At 34.0% G+C, this 23,484-nt stretch overlaps 2 protein-coding genes across 2 annotated transcripts; one reads left to right on the top strand and one right to left on the bottom strand.

Moving 5' to 3' along the window:
* Positions 1-13,651: 13,651 nt before the first annotated feature.
* LOC113715100 (uncharacterized) lies at positions 13,652-19,545 on the top strand. Its single transcript, XM_027239268.2, has 11 exons — positions 13,652-13,965; positions 14,063-14,101; positions 15,511-15,602; positions 16,166-16,415; positions 16,530-16,649; positions 16,721-16,796; positions 16,996-17,204; positions 17,386-17,494; positions 17,999-18,091; positions 18,311-18,471; positions 18,807-19,545. Exons 1-11 carry the CDS (start codon positions 13,804-13,806, stop codon positions 19,308-19,310), a joined length of 1,815 nt encoding a protein of 604 aa, XP_027095069.1. The 5' UTR covers positions 13,652-13,803; the 3' UTR covers positions 19,311-19,545.
* LOC113715099 (multiple C2 domain and transmembrane region protein 6-like) lies at positions 19,536-23,022 on the bottom strand. The gene has a single exon (XM_027239267.2). It carries the CDS (start codon positions 22,882-22,884, stop codon positions 19,822-19,824), a length of 3,063 nt encoding a protein of 1,020 aa, XP_027095068.2. The 5' UTR covers positions 22,885-23,022; the 3' UTR covers positions 19,536-19,821.
* Between the last annotated feature and the right edge of the window lie 462 nt (positions 23,023-23,484).

Here is a 23,484-nt window from a genome sequence, read left to right as displayed (position 1 = left end):
ATGTGCATGAAAAAAGTAATAATGATTTAATACAAAGAAAAAATGGTTTCAAACATAAGTAATATACTAGTAATACTTACATTGCTATCACTTCTTCTGACAATACTCGTACAACTAGAGAAAAAATCATACGGAATAAGCAATAGAGCAAGCTACTATACAAATATATATATTGGTACTTCAACCTATAAGATCAAATCAAATTAAGATGTTAATGACAACCAAAACTTAATGTGAATAGAAGTAAAAACATTGAACTATGAACTTTAAACTACAAGATTTAGATTTTGTCTCCTAATAAATGTTAGTAAATTCTAAATATACTAAATAATGATCAAATGCCAATTTTACTTGAACAAGGAAACATATTAGTAGTTTCTTTTTTTTTAGTAGTTTACATTTTGTTTATTTTTAAGCAATATTGCCTCATTAAACAAATATCTTGACAACTATGGAATGCAAGTAATAAAGCATGTTATGTTTTGGAATAATATCACAGTCTTAGAAGTAATAAATTTACCAAAAATAAAATAGAAGTTTCAAATGAATTAGGTTCTAGATATCCAACGTAGTTATTTGGTAAGTAATTAAGGCTCTAGATATTATTTGAGATATGTCTATATAGGTATTTGTACATACACGAATATGTACATTGATACGTACACTTACAAATAATCATAAAGAGTGTAATTATATTATTGTGTTTGTACATACATGAATATGTATATTGATATATACTTATAAACAATCATAAAGAATATAATCAAATTAGTTAAACAGTAACAAAGTCTACTTCCTATGCCTAAATTGGTCTTTTTTTAAAAAAAAATTTCTAGCAGGAAAATGGTGGGATTTAAAAAATGAGAAGAGGGTAGGGGGATTAAAACCTAGGACCTCTAAGTTTTAGAATCTCAACCTTTGCAGTGTGTTTATATTAGCATTCAATAGTTTTTCTATCCCGAAGCAAACTTGTTGCTACTTTTTGATCTTATTCATGTTTATTAATAAAATAGTTGAGTTTTGCCTAAGCTTCCACTACTTTTTTTTGTTAAAAGAAAATCACATCTATGGCCATCAAATTAACATAAAATAAATTATTTTCACAATAACTACCTACCCATAATTAAGTAGGAATTGAAGTTTTGAGTATGAAAGGCACACATATTGTTAGATTGGCCCATCATTTTTTATTATGATGTGGATTATTATAAAACAACCTATACAAATGAGGATAGACCAAATATTTATCTTATACTACTTCCAACTATGCTTATTTCTCAATCTAATATCTACTAATTTTTTTACATGTTTATAGATGATATCACATAACACGTATACATCCATATGTATGTTTGTATATTTCATAAAATTAAGTTGATATTTATATTTTATATCAAATGAATGAAAGGTTATGCAATATAGTCATAAAAAATTCAAAATTACTCTTAATAGCAAGTTTTAAAAATATGATAAAAAATATTATATCAAGAAAAAAATGATCAACATGAATATCTAAACTAATATCAAAGCGTATAGATTTTACAAGAATTCATCACCAAGTAATACTAGATTGCAAAATTCCTAATACTCTAATTTCAATTGTATTAGTTAATTATGACACTAAAGTTGAAAGACTACTTGTATGTGTTATAAAATTAGAATAGATGTTCTAGTTTCCATTACATCAAATATTGCTTGAAAACACGATGGTTTAAATATTAGATATATTGTTCTTCAAAAAATAAAGTACAATGAATGTGGCAATTAGACTAAAGCCAATATTGATTGCATTTGAACCCGAATCCACTCTTTTCTTGATAATTGAACTAAATTACCCTTTGATTATCATGATATTGATTTGTTAGATTTAGATTTATATCATTATCATAGAAGTAGTATATTGTCACAAAATTGTCATGGTTTCAAATCCCAATTATAGTAACACTTATTATAACTATTTGATTCGAATTTGTGCTATTTAAGATTCCTATGTTTTCACATTTTTTTTAAAATTTTGTAATGACGTGTTGTCACTTAAAGACTAACTTTGTTCTATGCTATCACAAAAGACTACAACAAAATTATAACAATGACAAAAAAGAGAGACACTTTTTAGTCTACATGGAGGAAAAGATAAAGAAGGAAGTATAAAATATATCAAAGAAAATATGTACTCTCAAGAATATTCTTGTAGACCTTCGTATAAATCCACATTATTGTTTAGGATCAAAATTAATCCATTTCAAAATTCAATATAAGATCTCAATCCAAATACAATCTAGTCCCTTCCAACCTTGAACTCAATTATCAATGTAAAAGAGAAAATCTATTTGCAAGTTTTAAATATGACACAAGCTAACTTGCAGATTGGGATTAAAAGAAAATAAGTGCTAACAAATTCAACTTTTAAATAATAAATAATTACAACTTTCTTTTATTTCTTCTTGTTCCTTTTGTTTTTACTCATTAATCCCCTCAAGAACACCTCCTTTTCCTTAAAAAAGGAGGAAGGAGAGGGAAGGGAAAAGTTAAAAGTTAAAATTTATAAAAGAAGATATACCTTTTTGAGAAATATTGGGAATGAGTAAGAGAGTATTACACAATAAATTAAAAAGAATTAATTCCAAACCTCTAAAAATGCTTCTTCCTTGATTATTGACTTGGATCCATCCATTCCTCATGCATTCAAATTTTCTCAATTCGATACAACCAATAGAGTTAACCTACTTGTCTTTAAATTAATCATTTAGATTAATCATTTTAGAGCACATGTTTCTTTTGAACAAACTAAATTACCTTCAAATAAATTAGACTTGACTACATTCCTAAGACACTACTTAGTCGAGCAAATCCCATATGTACAACTATTGTATATTCAACCAAATAAATATAAAGCAAAAAAGATTACACCCACAATGGTCCTTTCATCTCTTCCATATGTTACAATTTTTTTTTCTCTAGAAAAATGAAATTATAAAAATGGATTTCTAGATTTGTAGTAGTTCATTCGCTATTTAAAAAAAATTTGGACCTTATTTATAAGTAGAAGGCATGAAAGTACATTGTCTATTTAGACTTTTATTCATTTTTATATTTACTATAGTTGTATACAAAAATATTCTGTATTAGGATAGTATAAGAATGCAATCAAGTTTGACTACTTTTAAGACAACTTAGTCTTTTCAAAGTAGTATTAGCAAGTGAATTTCACACAAAAGCAATTTGGAGAGATATCGACCCTATTGTACTGATAGTAAGTGATCCAGTTAAAACTTGAAGAAATAAAGTGAGAAAAATACATTTTTGTCGTGAGTATTTTGAATTAACTCACTAAAAGATTATTATATGCTGTCTATATTTAATTAAATGTCAATAATTAGTAAGTTTGCTAAAATTACTTAACAACCACAACAAAATTACTTTACAGTTATAAAATGTACAACTAAATGTTAAAGAGTAACAATAAGTGCAAAATAACTTAACAACCATGGCAAAACTACTTTGCAATCATAGAACATACGACTAAATGTTAAAAGAGTAACAAAAAGTGGACAACCGAATAAACGACAAATCCTTCCTGAGTCTCGCAAAATCTTCCTTCTTTGCCTTCAATTACATCTGAAAATGACAACAAAATTGAAAGAGATCATGCTAAAATAGTTCAAATATGCACTCTAAAATTCAAACCTTACTATCCTTGCAAAAAAAAAAAAAACCTCTATCATCCCCGATTATCAAAATCTAATTTTTTTTTAGCTTTTGTTAAATACTATATATCATCTCATTTTATACTCAAATAGGTTTTCAAAATCTTGTTAACAATTTTATAGAGTTGTAAAAAGTGTAGGGCCAAAAAGAAATGGCTTTTCAAAGTTTTTTTTGCTACATTCCTATGATTTATCATATTTGTGCTATCAATTTGTGATTTAAACTTATATTCATATTTTTATTATCAATTTAATATTTAAGCTTATATTCGTGAGCTATTAGTAAGTTAAGCAGAAACAAACTTAGCATATTAAATTATACAATTTCTAAATTTCAAATTTTTAATAGAGGGTTTTGCCACTTTTTCTATATAGTCATAATAAATTCTCTCTATTCATAAAGCTGAAATGAAGAAAGATCTAGCAAATTTTTTGATTTTAAATGTAGCAAATATTTATGGAAATATTTCAAATACATTTGTGTGTTGAGAGGCATTGAAAAAAAAAAGGAGAAGAACAATAAAGGTAAAGTTGGCTCTTTATTAGTTGATTTTAATTTAAACATGAGAGGTGGAGAGGGTTATTTATTGTTTGTAATTTGTTGACTTGGTGGAGACGAAGAATAATAGTTAAAAAATATCTTATTGAAAGATATTAGGGGTAATATTCTTTAACTATAAGTAGGGGCAAAGATACAATTACATGTATAAAATACATACTTTGGTGGGATCAATGAGAGCAACTATCTCGATTGCACCCATTCGATCTTTGTCACTATGAATTATGGATATAGTTTCAGAGTCCTACTGCTACAATGGCCAATGTCAACATCAAATACATCAACATTGCAAATTGGACCAAGATTATTTGTAAGGCCCGAAGACAACCAATGAGACAATTAACAAGAAAGCAAGACTGCTTAGGAGTAGAAGAGATGATCAATTTAAAAAACACAAATGTAACAAAAATAAATAAAAAGGAAAGAATTGCAAACCAATTAACTACACAGCTCCTCTTGAACTTGTAGATTAATTCAACCAACCTACTTCAAGTTGATGAATTATAATCACTCTTATGTACAAAGGAATGTTCACCTCCTCCTTGTCTCGAACTTAACTTGGTCAAACTAGAACGTTTTACTATCCCTCAGGACAACTCTCACAGAGCTATACTCATTAAGTATTCACTCACAAATAAAAAACTTACAATGAACCTCACGCCACTAAAACTACAAATCTTCCTTGAGAAATATTTTCTCACTAAAATCACTCTAGATTTTTTGTATCTTCAATGTGTCAAAGTTATTTGAAATATCTGACCAACCACTATTTATATATGATCAAGAAAGTGCCTCATTAAACCTTCCAACGAATAGAAAGTAGTTGAAGAGTCAACTAGCCGTTGGAGTGACGGACATCCGATAACCCTGTTTTATGCGTCCGACAACAGACAGTGAGTTTAAGAGATTTTTTTCAATTCTTTTGGACGTCTGGTGCAAGCTTTTTGTGCGTCCGACAGCAAACAAAGAGATTTAAGAAATTATCTTGTTTTTATCGGACATCCGGTAGAGACATATTCAGCGTCCGATAGTTTTGTCGACTTCGAAAGATCCTATCAGAAGTCCGAATCATGCGTCCGAAGTTGTGTAATAATTATCAGACGTCAGGTACTGTCTTCTTGAGCGTCCGACAGGCTCAGCATATTCTGTCTTTTTCAAATATGCTTAATCTTTGAACCTGATTTATTTCATTACTGAAAAATCCTTTGAGGAGATGTTAGCAACATCTATTTGTTTTGTAATCATCAAAAGTTAGGGACCAAGGTCAACATTCTCCCCCTTTTTGATGATGACAAAATAATAGATGAAAGAAAGAAAAAAATTGAGCATATAAGCATAAGCTCCCCCTCACACAATGTATCTAAACTTATGAATTCAGAACAACTCCCCCTTACACATAGCATCCATATCTCCCCCTTTTTGTCATCATAAGGTGAGAGTAAAAATCTCATACCGCAATCCAGCAATAATAACAGGGAATCCAACATTCCAAACAAAAACAGAGAAATGATACCAGAAATCAGCAATCACCAACATACCAACATATCACAGAGAGTTTAACAAAACAAATCATCATTAGATCAGAATTATTCTTTTTTCTCCCTTTTTGACATCATATAAATTCAGTAATATTCAAAAACATCAAGAAAAAACTTAGTTCTAAGCATCAGAAACTTCAAAAAAGAATTACAGAAAAGCATTATGAACAAGAATCTCATCAATCTTACCAATATCTCCTACTTGTTAAAGTTAGCATCATGTCTAACTATTCACATGCATTTCATGTCTTTTTTTTTATATTTTTTCACACATAGCAATCACTTTTCATGTGACCTTTTTGACAACAGAAATTACACATAATCAAGGAGTTATTTACATGAATAGGTTTAATAAATCTTACTTGTCTTCTCTTATAAATAGCAAATTCGTTGAAATTAGAATTCAACCTATTCTTTTGAAAACAGACTTGTTTCTTGTGTTTAAACAACTCATTTAGACCATCCATTCTTCTTTTCAAATCACCTTGTTCCTTTTTGAACAATTCACAAAGCTTTATTTTTTTATCAAAATGTGTAAAGCAGTCTCACTCTTTTTGAAGTAATCATTTTCAACTTTCAACTTTTTTTTTGTTGAAAAAGATTTGTATTATCTTGAAACAAAAAACTAATTTTCTGTTTTAATTCTTTGTTTCTAGCATAGGATTCTTTCAAACTATCATGCAATTTTATAATGAAAGATTCAAGATCATTATCACTTTCATCATCACTTTCAAATTGAGAGTTGCAAGATGTTACCTTATCATCTCCAATGGCCATAAAAGTCAATTGAGCAAATTCTTCATCCTCTTCAATTTCACCATCGGAGTTGCACTCATTCCATGTGAATTGAAATTTGTTGAATCTTGATTTTCTTCCTTCTTTCTTCTTCATCACTGGACACTCACTTGCATAGTGTCTAGGTTGGCCGCATTCAAAACACTTATCAGTTTACTTTTTGTTGAACTCTAGCTTCCTTTTGTTTCTCAAGTTGTTGGACTAATTCGGGAAGGAGTTGTTAGGTCCACCATTTTTGAATCTCCTCTTGTTGAGTATTCTTTTGAAACCTCATGTGATGAAAGCAATATCACTATTATCACCTTCCATGTCATCTTCACTCACGGTGGCTGTATCATCTTCATCTTGTGAAGCTTTCAGAGCAATATTCTTTCTCACTTTTATATCTTTTTCTTCCTGCACCTTGGACTTGAGTTTTAGCTCATAAGAAGTCAGTGAATTAATGAGAGATTCAATAGGCAAGGTATTTAGATCTTTGGCTTCCTCAATGACAGTCACTTTACTCTCCCAATCCTTCGATAAAACATTCAGAAATTTTCTGTTTTTCTCACCTAAAGAGTATTTCTTTTCCAACACCTCCAAATCTTTAATAAGGTCATTGAATCTACAATACATCTCATCAATGTTTTCATGAGGTTGCATCTTGAAGGATTCATACTTTGTAACTAGAATGGATTTCTTTTGTTCTCTAACATTCTCACTACTTTCATGAATTTCTCTCAATTTATCCCAAATTTCCTTGTCTGACTTGCAGCCTTTGACTCTAACGGATTCATTTGAGTCTAAAGCACAATATAACACATTCATGGCTTTTACATTTAATGTGAGATGACCTCTATCCGTAGCAGTCAGTTCACTTCTTATTTTTGGTCTAGATCTCTGAGTATTTTCATCTATAAGAGAGGCATCATATGGACCTTTACTAATAATAAACCACAATTCAATATCAATAGATTGCAAAAAAATAATTATTCTTTCTTTTCAATTCACATAATTTGACCCATTAAACATAGGTGGTTTAATGACAGAATGTCCTTCAAAAAATATAGCATTGTTGGTTGACATCTTTACTCCAAAGCGATTGAACTTAATCTCTAGAAGACCAAGTTCTGATACCAATTGTAAGGCCCGAAAACAACCAATGAGACAATTAACAAGAAAGCAAGACTGCTTAGAAGTAGAAGAGATAATCAATTTAAAGAACACAAATGTAACAAAAAGTAAATAAAAAGAAAAGAATTGCAAATCAATTAACTACACAGCTCCTCTTGAACTTGTAGATTAATTCAATCAAACTACTTCAAGTTGATGAATTACAATCACTCTTGTGTACAAAGGAAGGTTCACCTCCTCCTTACCCCGAACTCCATTCGATCAAACTATGACGTTTTACTATCTCTTAGGACAACCCTCACAGAGCTACACTCATGAAGTATTTACTCACAAATGAAAACCTTACAATGAACCTCACACCACTAAGACTACAAATCTTCCTTGAGGAGTATTTTCTCACTAAAATCACTCTAGATCTTTTGTATCTTCAGTGTGTCAAATTTATTTGAAATATCTGACCAACCGCTATTTATATAGGATCAAGAAAGTGTCTCATTGAAGCTTCCAACGAATAAAAAGTAGCTAAAGAGTCAACTAGCCGTTGGAATGTCGGACGTCCGATAGCCCTATTTTATGCGTCCGACAGCAGACAGTGAGTTTAAGAGATTTTTTTCAATTCTTTCGGACGTCCGGTGCAAGTTTTTTGTGCATCCGACAGCAAACAAAGAGATTTGAGAAATTATCTTGTTTCTATCGGACGTCCGGTAGAGACATATTCAGCGTCTGATAGTTTTGTCGACTTCGAAGGATCCTATCGGAAGTCCGAAGCATGTGTCCGAAGTTGTGTAATGATTATCAGACGTCAGGTACTGTCTTCTTGAGCGTCCGACAGGTTCAGCATACTCTGTCTTTTTCAAATATGTTTAATCTTTGAACCTGATTTATTTCATTACTGAAAAAGCCTTTGAGGATATGTTAACAACATCCATTTGTTTTGTAATCATCAAAAGTTAGGACCAAGGTCAACATTATTAATAGAAGACAAAAAGAAATATTACAAAGAGAAAAAGAAAAACAAGTCATTTTTGAATGAAGACAACTGATAAAAAGAATGAATTAATCTTTTCTACATCGACAGTGTACACACTGTCAACGTTAGATAAATAACAACTATGTAAAATTTGAATTTGAAATTTAACTTTGGCACATGTGTCATGAATCCAATGATGATAGTGTATATAAAATTTACTAAAAAGGAAATAGATTTAAATAAAATATGCTGCTACTTGTTTCTTACTCCATCTGTTTTCAGCCTTCCCAATTTCTATTTCCAAACTCTTCAAGTAAAGTTTCATATGATTGTATCCTTTTTTTTTCATCTTCGATATTAGTATTTTTCTCTATTTTTTTCTTTAAGAGGAGTTAAGGATCATGTCATTATTCATTAGCCCACTATCAACTAAAATATACGTACTTTCATTTTTTTTATATAGTGCACTTTATATTGTTTTTTGTTATGTTAATAATATTACAAGAAATCTATAGATCACTCGATATTACTAAATAAATCAACAAATAGTAGGAGAAGAAATAGAAGAAATAAATAGTTAGAGTTGAATCTAAGACCTCTAATTCAAATAGTTAGAATTGAATCTAAAATCTTGTTTGATAATCCAAATTAGTATTTTAATTTAATGAGTTCATATCTTAATATATTCAAATGCGTATGATAACCAAACACAAAACATCTTAATTAATTAAGTGACGCTTAATTTTTTAAACAAAACTTACTTCAAAAAAATAAGTGATAATCTATTCATTTATTACTTAATGCAAAATGTGCACACATGTTAAGATTTTAATACTTAATAATTCAATAATTAATAGATTCAGACTTTAGATTTCAAATTTCAAATTTTAGTTTTCAAATTTCAATTTTATCAAATGCACCTTAAGACCTATAGAGTCACTTTGACTACTAGACCATTGTCTTTTGGTGCTACACTTTATACACTATTGAAGTGATTTTCTTATTGAAACCACTGAGCAGCCACTAACAAATCCTTTAAGGCTTGGTGGGGTGGGAGATCAATGGTTCAAACCTTGCCTCCCACCATTTGCTACTAAAATGTGGTAAGCCACTTTAAGTGGTTTCCAGACGGGTGCGTAGTGCACTCGTCTAGGCCGGCGACTAATTAGAACATTTATCCATGCACTCGTCTAGGCCGGCGACTAATTAGAACATTTGGATAAAACAATAATAGTTTTCAATAGGCCATGAACTATGCGTAGTGCACTCGTCTAGGCCGGCGACTAATTAGAACATTTGGATAAAACAATAATAATTTTCAATAGGCCACGAACTATAATTTTTTTCCATCCCTATGTTTCTCAAAAATTACATTTGTAAATATCAAATGTTCCTTATCTTTTGATAATTTTTTCTACTTGTATCATTTTGATCCCTTACCTCTCAAGACTTGGTAAATGTGGTCCCTTATCAATCATCATATACAAATTTAATCCCATATTTTCATAAAAGTGACTAATGTTAGATCTTTGATAAAGAAAACTAATAGAGAAAATGAGTGAGTTAACATGTTCCATTGAAACAACATATAGATCATATGTGACCAATTTTGGGTCATCATCTTTGAGGTTATCATCAATATAGTCCCATGATATGATGACAACAATTTTTATTTCTAAATGTTAAAATTTAGCCAAAGTGATCCTTTTAATAGAAAATATAAAGTTGCTAATGCATTTGAAAGACGCTTTAAGGGTTATTGTGCCATCGGCTTGGAAAGAATCTTAAACCTTCAAAAATTGTAAATAAATTTTAAAATTCATAAAACTCACCTAAAATTTTTTACAATGATGCAAATAGATTTCTGTACTCTGTTAAACACAAATTTCAAGTATGAATTTAAACATTTTCATTCAAAAATTGGTACTTTTGATATGTTAACTAGAAAATTAAAAAAATTATATTCTTCATTCTAAAATGTTTTGGGCAATTTTTCATTCATTATTTGCAATTAAATAAAATTTAAGAATCACTTTAGTTTCCAGACAAATGGCATGATAACGATTAAGGGGTCTCACATTTTCGTCAACAATTTCTAAATTTTTCGTTAAAAGAGTCACTTTCTCTAAGTTAACAAAATTAAGAAGGCAAAATAGTTCATCATAAGATTAAAGATCACATTGGTTAAAATGTTAAAAATAAAAAATATTTCATTTGTTGTTTCAAAGGTGAACGCGCAACTTATTTGACTTCTCTATTAGTTTCTCTCTGTCTGTTTTTTTTCATTAGTTTCTTTCTTCTTTTTCTTTTTTTCAAAAGATGTCCTATATTGATCTTCTTTTTTTTTTTTAAAATAATGGATCAAGTTATTATGTTGAGTATAGACAAATGAAGACTACCTAAGTAATTGATATTAAATCCAGTCCGCCTGATGGTTCAACCGGTCAATCCGGTGAACTGGCCATGAAATAGGATTGGGTTGCTAATTGGATGGATCGTTTGAGCAATAAATCCGTTGACTTGTCAATGGACTGACGGTTTAACCGGTCAACTCGATTGAATCAGGCGATTTTGTAAGGAACTCGAGTTATTGTGTGAAAATTTTTTAGAAGATGTTGAAGTGATGATTTGGACCTGAACCTCGTATATACAAGTAAAGTGCCATTATCATTGGACCAACGACCCATTTGGTGCTTGTTTGGTCATTCTTATATTATATATTAGATTTTTATTCTTCTTTTATTTCTCCAAAACAAAATTTGTTTGCAATCTTTTAATAAAATTTTATTATTCTCCAAATTCTATAAGTTATGAAATTGATTTAAAAAATAATATATTGCACAATTTATTTTAAAGGTAAATATCATTCTTAATAACCTTTTGCACTTAAAATTTGTGAATAAACTAGATAATTACACATAGATAAAATTTTATACTTGAAATTTGGTAGATTACTAATTAAATTTAGATTTTATTAATTTTTATAAGAATTAATGATTCTATAATAAATTGAACCAACTGAGCATTTACTATGGCATAGTTTATTATAGTTTCAACCGGATCAAAAACTATGAGACATAATCTTTTAAGTACATTTGGTGACCCGCCAATTGGACCACTCACCCACTGGTTGACCTGTAACCTGTTAACCCATTTTTTTCATCGGGTTTCTCTCGGACCAGGTTTAATAACTATGACCTTAGTCAAGACCTTAACAATATTCCATTTTCCCCACACATTAAAAGAAGGAATAATTTCAGAAACCTCCCTCGAGGTTTCTAAAAATTTCACTAGCCTCCCCTAAAGTTTGTAAAAGTACACAAATCTCCCCTGAGGTTAAGATTTTAATAACAAAATTAGTCCAATTAGAAAAAGTAACATTAAAAGGTACTTTAAGGAGAGAGACGAAACTTTGATTCCATAAATATCCCTTATGCATGTACATAAGTTGTATTAGTAAAAGAATAAAAATAATTAAAAGTTAAAAATAATTAATACACACAATTTACCATTCAAAGAGTTCACATTTAATAAATTAGACAACATCAACAAGCAATAAAAATACACTAATGATCACAAGATTCAGCAAAATAGACTAGTCATTTCTTTTAGCATGATGTTTGCTATAATTCTTGTGATTTTGAATAGAAAAATTTTCAGATTTTGCCTTTCTTTTCATTAAGTAAAAATAATGTTTAATAAAAAAGATAAAATAAAACTCTAAAAAAAATACTTTGTCACGAGTTCATCTAGTTGCTGAGGTTGGACCACCTGCCCTACAGCTTCCTCAGCATGCATAACTTCCTCTCCTCCAACTTCTTCCATATGTTCTTCCTCATTCTCCTCATGTTCCTATCCTTAGAGAATTGAATAATTTTTTAAATTATTCTATAAGTTAAAATGGTTTGCATAAAAGGATAAAATAAAAATTTTAGAATATTTAGTCACTGGTTTGTCTAGTATTTGACCTTGAGGTATGTCCAACGCAGCATCAAGTTCCTCTTCTCCAGCTTCTTCCACATTATTTTTTTAAGCACAAAGAATTGAATAAATTTTTTGATTATTCTAAAAATTAAAAAGGTATTGCATGAAAAAGGATAAAATAAATCTCTAAAAAAATTTAGTCACCTATTCGTCCAGTACATGAGCCTGACCTAAGACTAGCTCAATGTTCTCATGATGCACTACTTCCTCTTCACTAGTTTCGTCAACGTTCTCTTCCACTAGTTCCTAGGTCACGGAATTTAAAAAAAAAATTGAAATGAAAATAATTTGAATTAATTGAAATAAAACCTCTAAACAAAAATCATCAATTCTTTCCTGTACCTGGTTTTGAACAACCGGCCCTATCGCAGCGTCTTCAATATGCAATTTTGGATCCCCTGCAACACCTCAACTTATGTATTTAGGGAAAATGGAAGGAAAAGAAAGGCAAAATTTAAAAATTTTTTCTATTCAAAATCACAAAAATCATAACAAATATTATATCAAAAGAGATGACTAGCCTATTTTGTTGAATCTTGTGATCATTAGTGTAGTTTCGTTACTTATTTTTGTTATTTAATTTATTAAATGTGAACTTTTTTGAGTGATGAAATATGTGTATTAATTATTTTTATTCTTTTTGCTAGTACAACTTATATACATGTATAAGAGGTATATATGAAATAAAAGTTTCGTCTATTGTTTTTTCTAATTGGACTAATTTTGTTATCAAAACCTTAATCTTTGGAGAGATTTGTGCAATTTTGTAAACTTCAGGAGAAACTAGTAAAATTGTTAAAAATCTCAAGGAGGTTTCTGAAATTATCCCTTAAAAGAAAGAAATAAAAAAAAAAAAAGCCCCTTTACCTCCAAGTATTCGACTTCTGGCCGAACGGTGCCGTTGGATAGTTAATTGAGGCGACGTGGACAAAGTTTGTCCTTCGATATCAGGCATTTAAATTGAATCGTGGCCGTTATGCTCGTCTCTTTTCCTCTGAGAAAGAATTAAGAACCCTTGTAAACTTCACCATTGCAGAAAAAAGAAAATTCTGCCCGTTTCTCTTCCCACTGTGTGTGTCTGTGTGTTTTTTCTTTTCTTTTTTTTTTCCCTTTCAATCAGATAATTTGACAAAAAAAATGGAAGATATAGAGGATTTATTAGCTGGAGGTGGTGGCGCTGGAGTGCCACCTGGGTTCCGGTTGCCGGTGGCGGGGGCCGTCGGAGTCAATCCCAAACAGAAGAAGGAAAAGATTACTCACACCATTCCAAAAGCGTCCCTCAGTATCCCAGGAACCCAGGTGACACTTCTTCTCTTTCGACTGTACTTTAGAAGTTTTCTTTCCCTTTTTATCGGTAGCTGATTGGTTTATTTATTTATTGTATAATGCCTTGCAGACAATCTATATGAAGACTTTTGGGTGTTCACATAATCAGGTTAGCTTTGGAATTACGGTTTTTCATAGTGTTTTGTTTTTTCTGTTCTTTAAGTGTTTAAGTTGAGAAGGATTTTTTTTTTTTAAGGGTCAGCAGAAAGATTGCATTTTCCTTTTTTTTCTGGAACATTTTTAGCTGGTTATAGAGAATGTAGTGGAAAGGAACTTTTTTTTTTTTTGTTTTTTTGTTGAATTGATGATGCGGGTATTTGAATTTGGGTTAGTTTTATGCCCTGCTGTGAACATTGAACTTGGTATGGAAGAATGGAAACAAAATATTCGTGAATCATTTTTTTGTGTTTTCTCTTTTCATAAGATAGATGGAGGAGAATTTGTCATGATGCATGCAAATTATGGGAGGTGCATGAATCTAGATATCATTCTCATCGGGGTTTTGGATAACAATAGAGGAAGTTTTCAGTTTGAATTCTTTGTCGCTGGAGAGAAAATTTTCAGAAATCTTTGGTTCAGATTTTTTTTCGTTTTTCATTTTTATTTTCTCATAGATTCTGGGATCACTGAGCCACGAGGACTGGCTGATGGAAATATTGTTGGACTTCTTGGACAAAAGTGGTAGACAAAGGAGGAAGGATTAGTTGGTTTGGAAATGTAGGTTGTGAAGTGACAATATAGATGAAAGGAATAATAATATTTCTTTGAAGGGAAGTTGTAAGTATACAAAGTCACATATACCAGATGTTGGACAAAATCAATGTGATTTTGCTAGCTATTTCACAGTACATGACTACTCGTCATCTAGATATCAAAGCAATATAAATCATGTTTAAGCTTCAAAGTTACTAATTGCAACGAAAAGATATGAGCCTTAAGTTTTGTGGTTGTTTGGTTTTAACTTCAGAAAGATGTCAGGTCATGAACCAAGTAAGTTCTCAGTACTGTTTGCAAATTGTCAGACTTTGAATGTTGGATGTGTTAATCCTTTAAGGAATATTTATTGATTCGTCTCTCATACTCTAGCAATCATCTATGATGTCAAGCTTTATTAGGAAATCTTTACTGTCTCTGCACAATTTATATTACAGTCTCTCTTAGTTCTATGGAAGAAGTACTTGTTAGAGTGTTTCTCAGGTTTTCCAGCTGAGCACATGTCAAGAAGGTGAAACTTGATTTTTTTTACATTGATTACATTTTAGAGGCTCTAGAACAGATTGTTGGATGTTGGGAAAATTGAATTGGGTCACTGTGTTTTGTTAAAACAAGTATTAGCAATTCTGGGTCATTAGTTCATTGAGATTTGCATTCTGGTGAGTGGAAATTGTTACCAGCTTCAGGTTGTTATTCATCTTCTATATTCCCTTTATATAAGTTATGAAACTGTGTTGCCACAATTTGCTTTTTCCTCTTAATTTTAGTCACTAACTTGTTAATTCTTTGATTGGTTTTTATTAGAGTGACAGCGAATATATGGGAGGTCAACTTTCAGCTTTTGGTTATGTTTTATCTGATGATCCTGATGAGGCTGATCTCTGGCTCATTAATACGTGAGTTATCATTAATCTTTCATTTTTCTATATTTGATGGTTATGAAAACAAACAATGTTTACTGATCTTTAGTCTTTGTCATGCTCTACATGAGTGGGTGCAAAGCATGTGGAAGAATATTGTGTGTCTTGGTATGCTCTTTATGGCCTCCAATCTGGATATGCTGATTCTTAACAAAGCTGTAGATTAATTACAAAATATTGAGTTGAACATGTATTTGTTTGGAAACTTGATCTTCAGTTTGATCAAATTTCCAAAGATTAAATGGGATTTTGTTTTTAAGAATCTTATTTGTAGCTTCCAATTTATTTGAATATATTTGTTGGTACAAGGGATGTGCTTTTTCATATGCAATCTTTTTTTTTTTTTTTTGTCGAAATGTGTGCAATCATTTAGTAATCATCCAAAGGGCTTTATCAATGAAATTCATGTTTGAAAGAAGAAAGCTACTTCTGTTCTGAAGCATATGTTGATTTCTTTAATGATGTACTTAGGACAAAGCTGCTTTTGTTCTGAAGCATGGGTTGATTTCTTCTGATGATGTACTTGTTCGAAAATGCAGCTGCACAGTTAAGTCCCCTAGTCAGTCTGCCATGAACACCCTCATTACAAAGTGTAGAAGTGCCAAGAAGCCTTTAGTAGTCGCAGGATGTGTACCTCAAGGAAGTCGGGATCTGAAAGAGCTGGAAGGTGTTAGTATAGTTGGAGTCCAGCAAATTGATCGAGTGGTAGAAGTTGTGGAAGAAACATTAAAAGGTCATGAGGTGCGGCTGCTGACCCGCAGGACATTACCGGCACTTGACCTCCCGAAGGTGTAAATGTTAAATCTCAATTACACGTCTTCTTGAGATCTGGTCTATGAAAATTAATAGGTTCAGTAATTGTGCTATTTTCTGTTTTTTCTGATCATTTTTATTTTCCAATAGGTTAGGAAGAACAAGTTCGTGGAGATTCTTCCTATTAATGTTGGCTGTTTAGGTGCTTGCACCTATTGCAAGACGAAGCATGCTCGCGGTCACTTAGGAAGCTATACAGTTGAAAGCCTTGTATGCACCTCCTATGAGTTTCTAGTGATTTTTTTTTCTTTTTTTGTTCTAATTAAATGTCCTCATGTTAGATGGGTCGTGTCAGAGCTGTAATAGCTGATGGAGTGAAGGAGATCTGGTTGAGTAGTGAGGACACTGGAGCATATGGTAATTGCTAATACTCTTTAATCACATACTATCTAATCTGGTTGTTTAGCAACTCTGTCCATTTTTCATAATCTTCATTTATCAACAGAAAAGGGGTTAGTATCCAATTGATACATATCCTTTGTTCCACCAATAGATTATTTTACTGACATGACTAAACATTCATTTTATGACTCTTAAGGCTATAAAAATTATGCAGGTCGTGATATTGGAGTTAATCTTCCAATTCTTTTAAATGCTATAGTCGCAGTTCTTCCTTCAGATGGAAGCACAATGCTTCGAATTGGGATGACAAATCCTCCATATATCCTTGAGCACTTGAAGGAAATAGCTCATGTATTGTGTCATCCATGTGTATATTCCTTTCTACATGTACCAGTTCAATCTGGAAGTGATTCAATTTTGACAGTACGTCTGACCACTCTCCCTTGTCATTAGAACTTTTTTTTTTGTTGGAGAAATTGTTCTGGTGGAAACTTGACTCACCTCCTGTAAATAAACTTTAATTAAATGGTTAATGCAGATTGCGATGTAATTAACTTCAACTTAATATTTTTCTTCCTTTTTTTGTCTTAATATCTGGTTTCAGGCAATGAAGCGGGAATATACTGTCAGTGAGTTCAGAACGGTGGTAGACACATTGATTGAATTGGTCCCTGGAATGCAGATTGCCACCGATATTATTTGTGGATTTCCTGGTCTGTTTTCAAGTTCATTGCAATTTTAGCAAGATTGTTCTTTTCTTGCTTTGTTTATGAACTCAATTTTCCATGACACATACAAATATTTCAAAGAAGGTCTAATAGATCCTCTAAGTTAATATTGAGTAAAATACTAACTTGAAGACGAGTATTGAATTCCATCATGCATTCGGTGCACTGTGATAGTGGGCCAGTAACTCGTTGATTTCATAATGGGATACTTGGGGTGTGCTTGCAGCTTGGTAGTAAGTGAATCACTAGTTTATTCCCTTGGAGTGGGAAATCTTTTTTCTTTTTTTAACATTCATTTCATGTTTGAGTTGGAATCGGATAAATGCCCTTTGCAATTTGTCTGTTCAGTTGTCAACGTGATTTTAACTTTTTAATGGTTTTTCCTCCCAAATATTATGATGAAGTTGCTTTCTCAGTTATTCCTGTCTTGAATTATTGAGCTGTCACTTGAAAGTTTCTGTGGTAGTCATACTTGCTTTTCATTCTCAGGTGAAACTGATGAAGACTTTGCTCGAACTGTTGACCTCATCAGAGAGTATAAATTTGCTCAAGTGCATATATCGCAATTTTATCCTCGCCCTGGTATGTTATTTTCTAGTTTTGCTTCAAAAACTTTTAGCTTTTTTTTTATCTGTTCGGCCTTAGAACTGAAGTTCTTATCATCATAATCCTTCATATTCCTAATATGATCTCCTCATGGAGCAGATCAGTCAAATATCCTAATTTTACAGCTACAACTGGTTGGCCACTGTCACTCTTGCCATTCTAATTATACCACCCTTGGTCTTTCCTTTTAATCAGGGACGCTGGCAGCAAGGATGAAAAAAGTTCCGAGTACAGTGGTGAAGAAACGAAGTCGTGAATTGACTACTGTGTTTGAGTCGTTTGTGCCATACGTTGGAATGGAGGGCAAAGTAGAAAGGATTTGGATTACTGAATTTGCAACAGATGGCGTTCACTTGGTAAGATGTGATATATGCGTGAAGAGCTTCTTTAACATGCATTTGTTGGATATGTTTGTCGTCTTGAATGCAGTGTTCAAGTTAGTGGATTTAGGGCTTTAATTATTCATTCACCTAGAAAGCACTTGAATTTGATATTTTTTTTTCCCATTATTAGGTGTTAATTCAAGAGCGCTGGGGACAATAGATATCATTCCTTCAGCACTAAAATTAGCAGGCTATTGACTGTAGTACTTGTGTATATAGCTTTGCACGGTTCTTTGACTGTTATTTTTTTGTTGGCATCTGTTTCCGATGCATTTGTGCTTCATTCTTAACTGCATTTATTTCTGTAGGTGGGACACACTAAGGGATACATTCAAGTTCTTGTGATCGGTCCAGAGACCATGTTGGGGTTGTCACCAATGGCCAAGATAACATCTGTTGGTAGGTGGTCAGTTTTTGGGGAAGTGATTGAGGTTCTTAACCAAGCAAATGCAGTAGAGAGAGGTGTTGACCAATTCTCGCATTGCTCCAGTCTGGATTCTTCTTGTTCAAAGGAACAGCGTGCTTGTGAAATGACTAGTTGCTGTGGACAAGTTCAGGAGGTCGAAAAGAAAGTTTCAACCCCAAAGTATGAAGCAAAGTTAAACCTTGTTGGTTGGGTATTGAGGAAGCGGAAAAGTAACTCTCGTATCATGGAGAAGGGCAGTGCAATGGAATTTGAAGGAAACCAGAACAAGGCCCAAAATTGCCTGCTTGAGTGGAGCACTGTTGATAAAGGTCTTTTAGGTGGCGTGCTTGTGAGCTTATTGACAATTTTGGCGCTCTCCTTGTACCTGGGGACTAGAAGTTTTTAACATCTTCTGAAAAATTGTTATACTTCTGCAAAAAAAAAAAAAAGGGGTAGCCGGATATCTCATTTTTGTGTGTCTAAACCAGTGACAAACTTTTCAGTTATTTGCTGCTGGCAGAGAGCATAACTGGTGATAGAGATATTCTGAGGGTTAAATTAATTGTAGCATTTCCCTTTGTGTAATCATACCAACAATTACATAGCAAGAAACAATAATTACACTAGTGAGTTTCCATCAATGCATGCATTCGATAGAATATGTTGAATATATGCTAGAGAGCAAAATACAAAAATGAAACAAAAAGTAGTTGGTCTACTCTAGTACAATGACTAAACAAATCAGAGATATTTGCATGCTGCTGAAGGTGTGATTCTTCCTCTATTGACACTTCTGCAGCGCGCAAGGGATATACGCTGCTGTCTCTCCTGCAGCTGCACTTATTGGAATTATTTGCCATGGGCGCCTTCGTGTTTTACAGTTGGACCGAGTATATTGGTAAACAATAATCTACATCTCAAAGCAGCATGTCTGATTTGGCAGGTAGTCTCTTGAAGAAGTTGACAGGTACTGAGGGTAATTTGCTCCTGAACCGAGGATGGCGCAGCCAGTAGAGCCCAATGAGCACTGCTACAACTTGGAATGGAGTAACATAAAGGAACACAGCAGAGAACAAGGCAAGTATGATGACTATGGCCGTAGCCCTCGGGTCCCTCCAGCTTAATATGGAAAGAGCCCGTTCGCCTTGCGTTGCCAAATCTCCAATGACACTTTGCACCCTGCCTGCAACGCTCCGCAAGCGGTCATACCTCATCCTCACAACGTCAGTTGGCCTTGAAGTAGGGAAAGTATCAAACTCCTCATCCAGTTCATCTGGATGAGTATATTCTGCTCGGGAAAGCCGAGCATCCATGTGAGGTGGATGTTTTGGCCTGAATCGATAATTCCACAAGCCTATGACAAACAGATAGAGGAAAATTGTGGGCAAGATCAACTCTGGGTAGCATACTAATATCAAGAACAACACATGAACAAGAATGGTTGTCAATGGGTTTCTCCAGTGACAGATACCATCAAACCATCGACAAACTGCTGAGATCCCTGAGAGAAGTGACATTATGCGATGAAAGTTGGCTTTGCTTCTTCTCATGCTGAACATGTGAAGGTCTACATCCAACATATATTCCACTATCTCCCGCCTGAGGGGTGGCTCTGCTCTGGATAGCCTTAGAGCCACAATCTGCATTGCTTGGTGGCGCAGCCAGTCAATGTGCCTAACCGATATAGGATGAACATAATGCATCTTGGGAAGCAAGGGCTTCGCGTATTGAGTTACCATGTTCCCCCGAGCAGTACATGTGAACCGCACAGCCAAATGGAGTTCCCCGTGCTTCTTCAAACCGGAGGGCAGAAGAACCAACAATGGATAATAATGCGTATAAATGCGATCGGTTTCTAAGGTTGAAAGCCGAATCCTCACCTTACCAATTTTCTGATCTCTTGCATCCTCTCTGCTCCCATTGATATGGTTATTGTCAAAGACACCAATGGTGATAACAGTGCACGGATCATGTACTTCCCAGGTGTACTGCTCATTCCAACGAGGAGCTAGAGTATCAAGAAGCGTCCTTGTTCGAACCCACTTGTTCCCATATTTGGCCACACAATAAGCATCAGTTGTTCCACCGTCCTTGCTCTTCATTGGCAGCAGATTTTTAGCGCTCAAAATGCCCAGTTCAAGAATCCCAATGCTGGGCTTTCTCAAATGCTTAGACGATGGCTGAAGATCACTGCTAAAATGTGTGGATTCATCGAGGACATGGTAACCTGCATCTAAACAGATCTGAAGATGAATTTTGCTGGAGAATTTGATCTCTCTCTTCTTCTCACCTTCTTCTCGTTCAGCCAATGAAGGCTTGAGGAGGTTGTACCATCGAGCATCAGGCGGCTTAGGGACTTCCCTTCTTTGGGGAAGTCCTCTAACAGGAATCAAAAGCCTGCCAATCAATTCTCCCTTGTCATCCACACTGACAATTATGCTCTCATCAAAAGGCTCAGCAACTACAAACATTAGTTCCTCATTCCACACCGGGTTATAAGTCCCCTGTTGTGCAGGCCTAGTAGACCTGCCCTGGTGCCAAACCTGTATCCTCACCGATGAAACCGGTGCCCTGCCTTTCTCAGCTGGAACAAGATCCTGAGCCTCAATAACATGAATACGTAGATAATACAATGTTGGCGAGAAATAGACCTTTGAACGCGTATTAGCCAGCATCTGTTGGCTAACACTGTGAGCATCAGAATGCCAAGCCTCAGGAAACGCCTCATCAGCTTGAGTCCCAATCCAAACAGCAAGCATAATCTCCCCTGGCAGGGTAGTTTTATTCCCCTTCTTGTCCGCCAATTTATACCACTGAGGAGCCAGAGGACTATCCGGGGGAACACGAACGGGCACATCTATGATATCAAACTCAACTTTCCCAACAAAATCATCCTTCGCAATATCCTTATCTTTCACAATTACTTCAAGCGTACTTGACTGCAATCTTTCCTTAGAGAAAGCGAAAATCCTGTTCCAAACCGGATATTGGTTCTTCTCCAAATGCCTAGTAACTCCTCTATAATTCCCAACCTTCACTTCAACATATGGATCGAGACTCCCTGTTATATCCATCACAGGAAGATCCTTAGCCTTGACAACATTAACATACAAAAACTGCATTTGTTCCACCATATCATAAGTACTCGCTGTCTTATCCCTACCCCAATAGCCCATTCTTGCAGCCACAGGTGGCCTAGTCTCCACCAGCCCAAAATCAGGCGTCTGCCCGGGAACCTGCATATGCATTACAGCAGGTCCACCAGCCTTAGCAAAGTCACCCCGGGGTTCTACCACAGCCGGCTTTACTGGAGGAGGAGGAGGACCACCGCCGCCCCCGCCGCCAGTACCAACCGAGTAGAAAGTCCTGACTTCCTTCTCCTTCTTTTTCTTCTTCTTGACATCACTAAACTCCTTAAATTCTTCACCAGGCTTATTCGGATTGATTTCTTGAAGAGGGGTTTCTTTGCTTTCTTGAAAATTAACATTCACCGGCTGCGGCGGCGGCTGCTGCTGCTGCTGCTGAAATAGTACTTCCGGTTCAGGCTCAAAAACCTGACCATTGCTATTACTATTACCACTATAAGCACCAAGAACTGCATAGATTCTCAATGCAATATCACCTTTTATATTAGAAAAAAGTCCTCTTTTATCAAGAGGGTAGCGCTGGACAACAGCCTCAGACTCAGAAAAAGGGACAGAAACGCCAGAAATTCTGACTTTTCCAAGGAAGTTCTTGTGATGGCCTTGTTTATTATCATTATACACAAACACTTCAATCGTTTTGTCAGTAAGATCCCCGGGATTTTGGATGTTGAAAACAAGGTTCTCGTTCCAAACCGGATTGAGATCTTTAACTTTTGGTTGTGTCTTCTGTTTATGGCCTTCAAAGTCCACCTCTACAAAAGGGTTTGCTGAGCCTTGCCCATCTTTAGGCATGAGATCGCTGGCGTCAAGAACTTCTACTACAAGTTTTGCCATTCTTTCTAAAAATTTTCTGCCTTCCCAAAGAGAAACGAAAAATGAAAAAGGATAAAGTTGTTAGAATGGAAATTTTTTTAGATGGGTTGGGGAAGGATTGAGAAAAAAGAAGAGGAGAAAGGAGTAGTAGTAGGAGGTAGGGAGGAAATGGGAAAGAGAGATGGCGGAAAAGAGGAAGCGGTGAGGTGGAAGCTGGTTTGTATTTTGGAGTAAGAAGACCGAAACCATTATGGGGTGGATGAAGTCACATTTGTGTACGTGTAGGACTATTTGTCTATGACTCTGGGGTGGAATGAGGTGGCCCTTAAAGGCTTCTTGGTATATGTCTTTTGATTCTTTTGGTCCTTGGAGAAAAGTTAAATTTGGTGGGGGCACCCTTTTTGGATTGAAGTATTGGTGGGGCAGGGGGCAAGGGGTGGTGAAATTTAAGGATTGGTTAGTAGAGGTATAACGGGAATTTGGCCTTAGGGTTAATTTGGAATTTAAGGGATGATTGATTCACTTCTCAACTCTTATACGAACTTCTTTAGATCCTATGAGGTGGAGATATTTTCACCAGGAAGGATTGAATCAATCAAGGATTACTATGTGCGGAGAAAA

The sequence above is a fragment of the Coffea arabica genome, chromosome 10c (assembly GCF_036785885.1).
Source record: "Coffea arabica cultivar ET-39 chromosome 10c, Coffea Arabica ET-39 HiFi, whole genome shotgun sequence".
Taxonomy (NCBI): Eukaryota; Viridiplantae; Streptophyta; class Magnoliopsida; order Gentianales; family Rubiaceae; genus Coffea; species Coffea arabica.
This window is presented reverse-complemented; position numbering and strand designations above follow the sequence as displayed.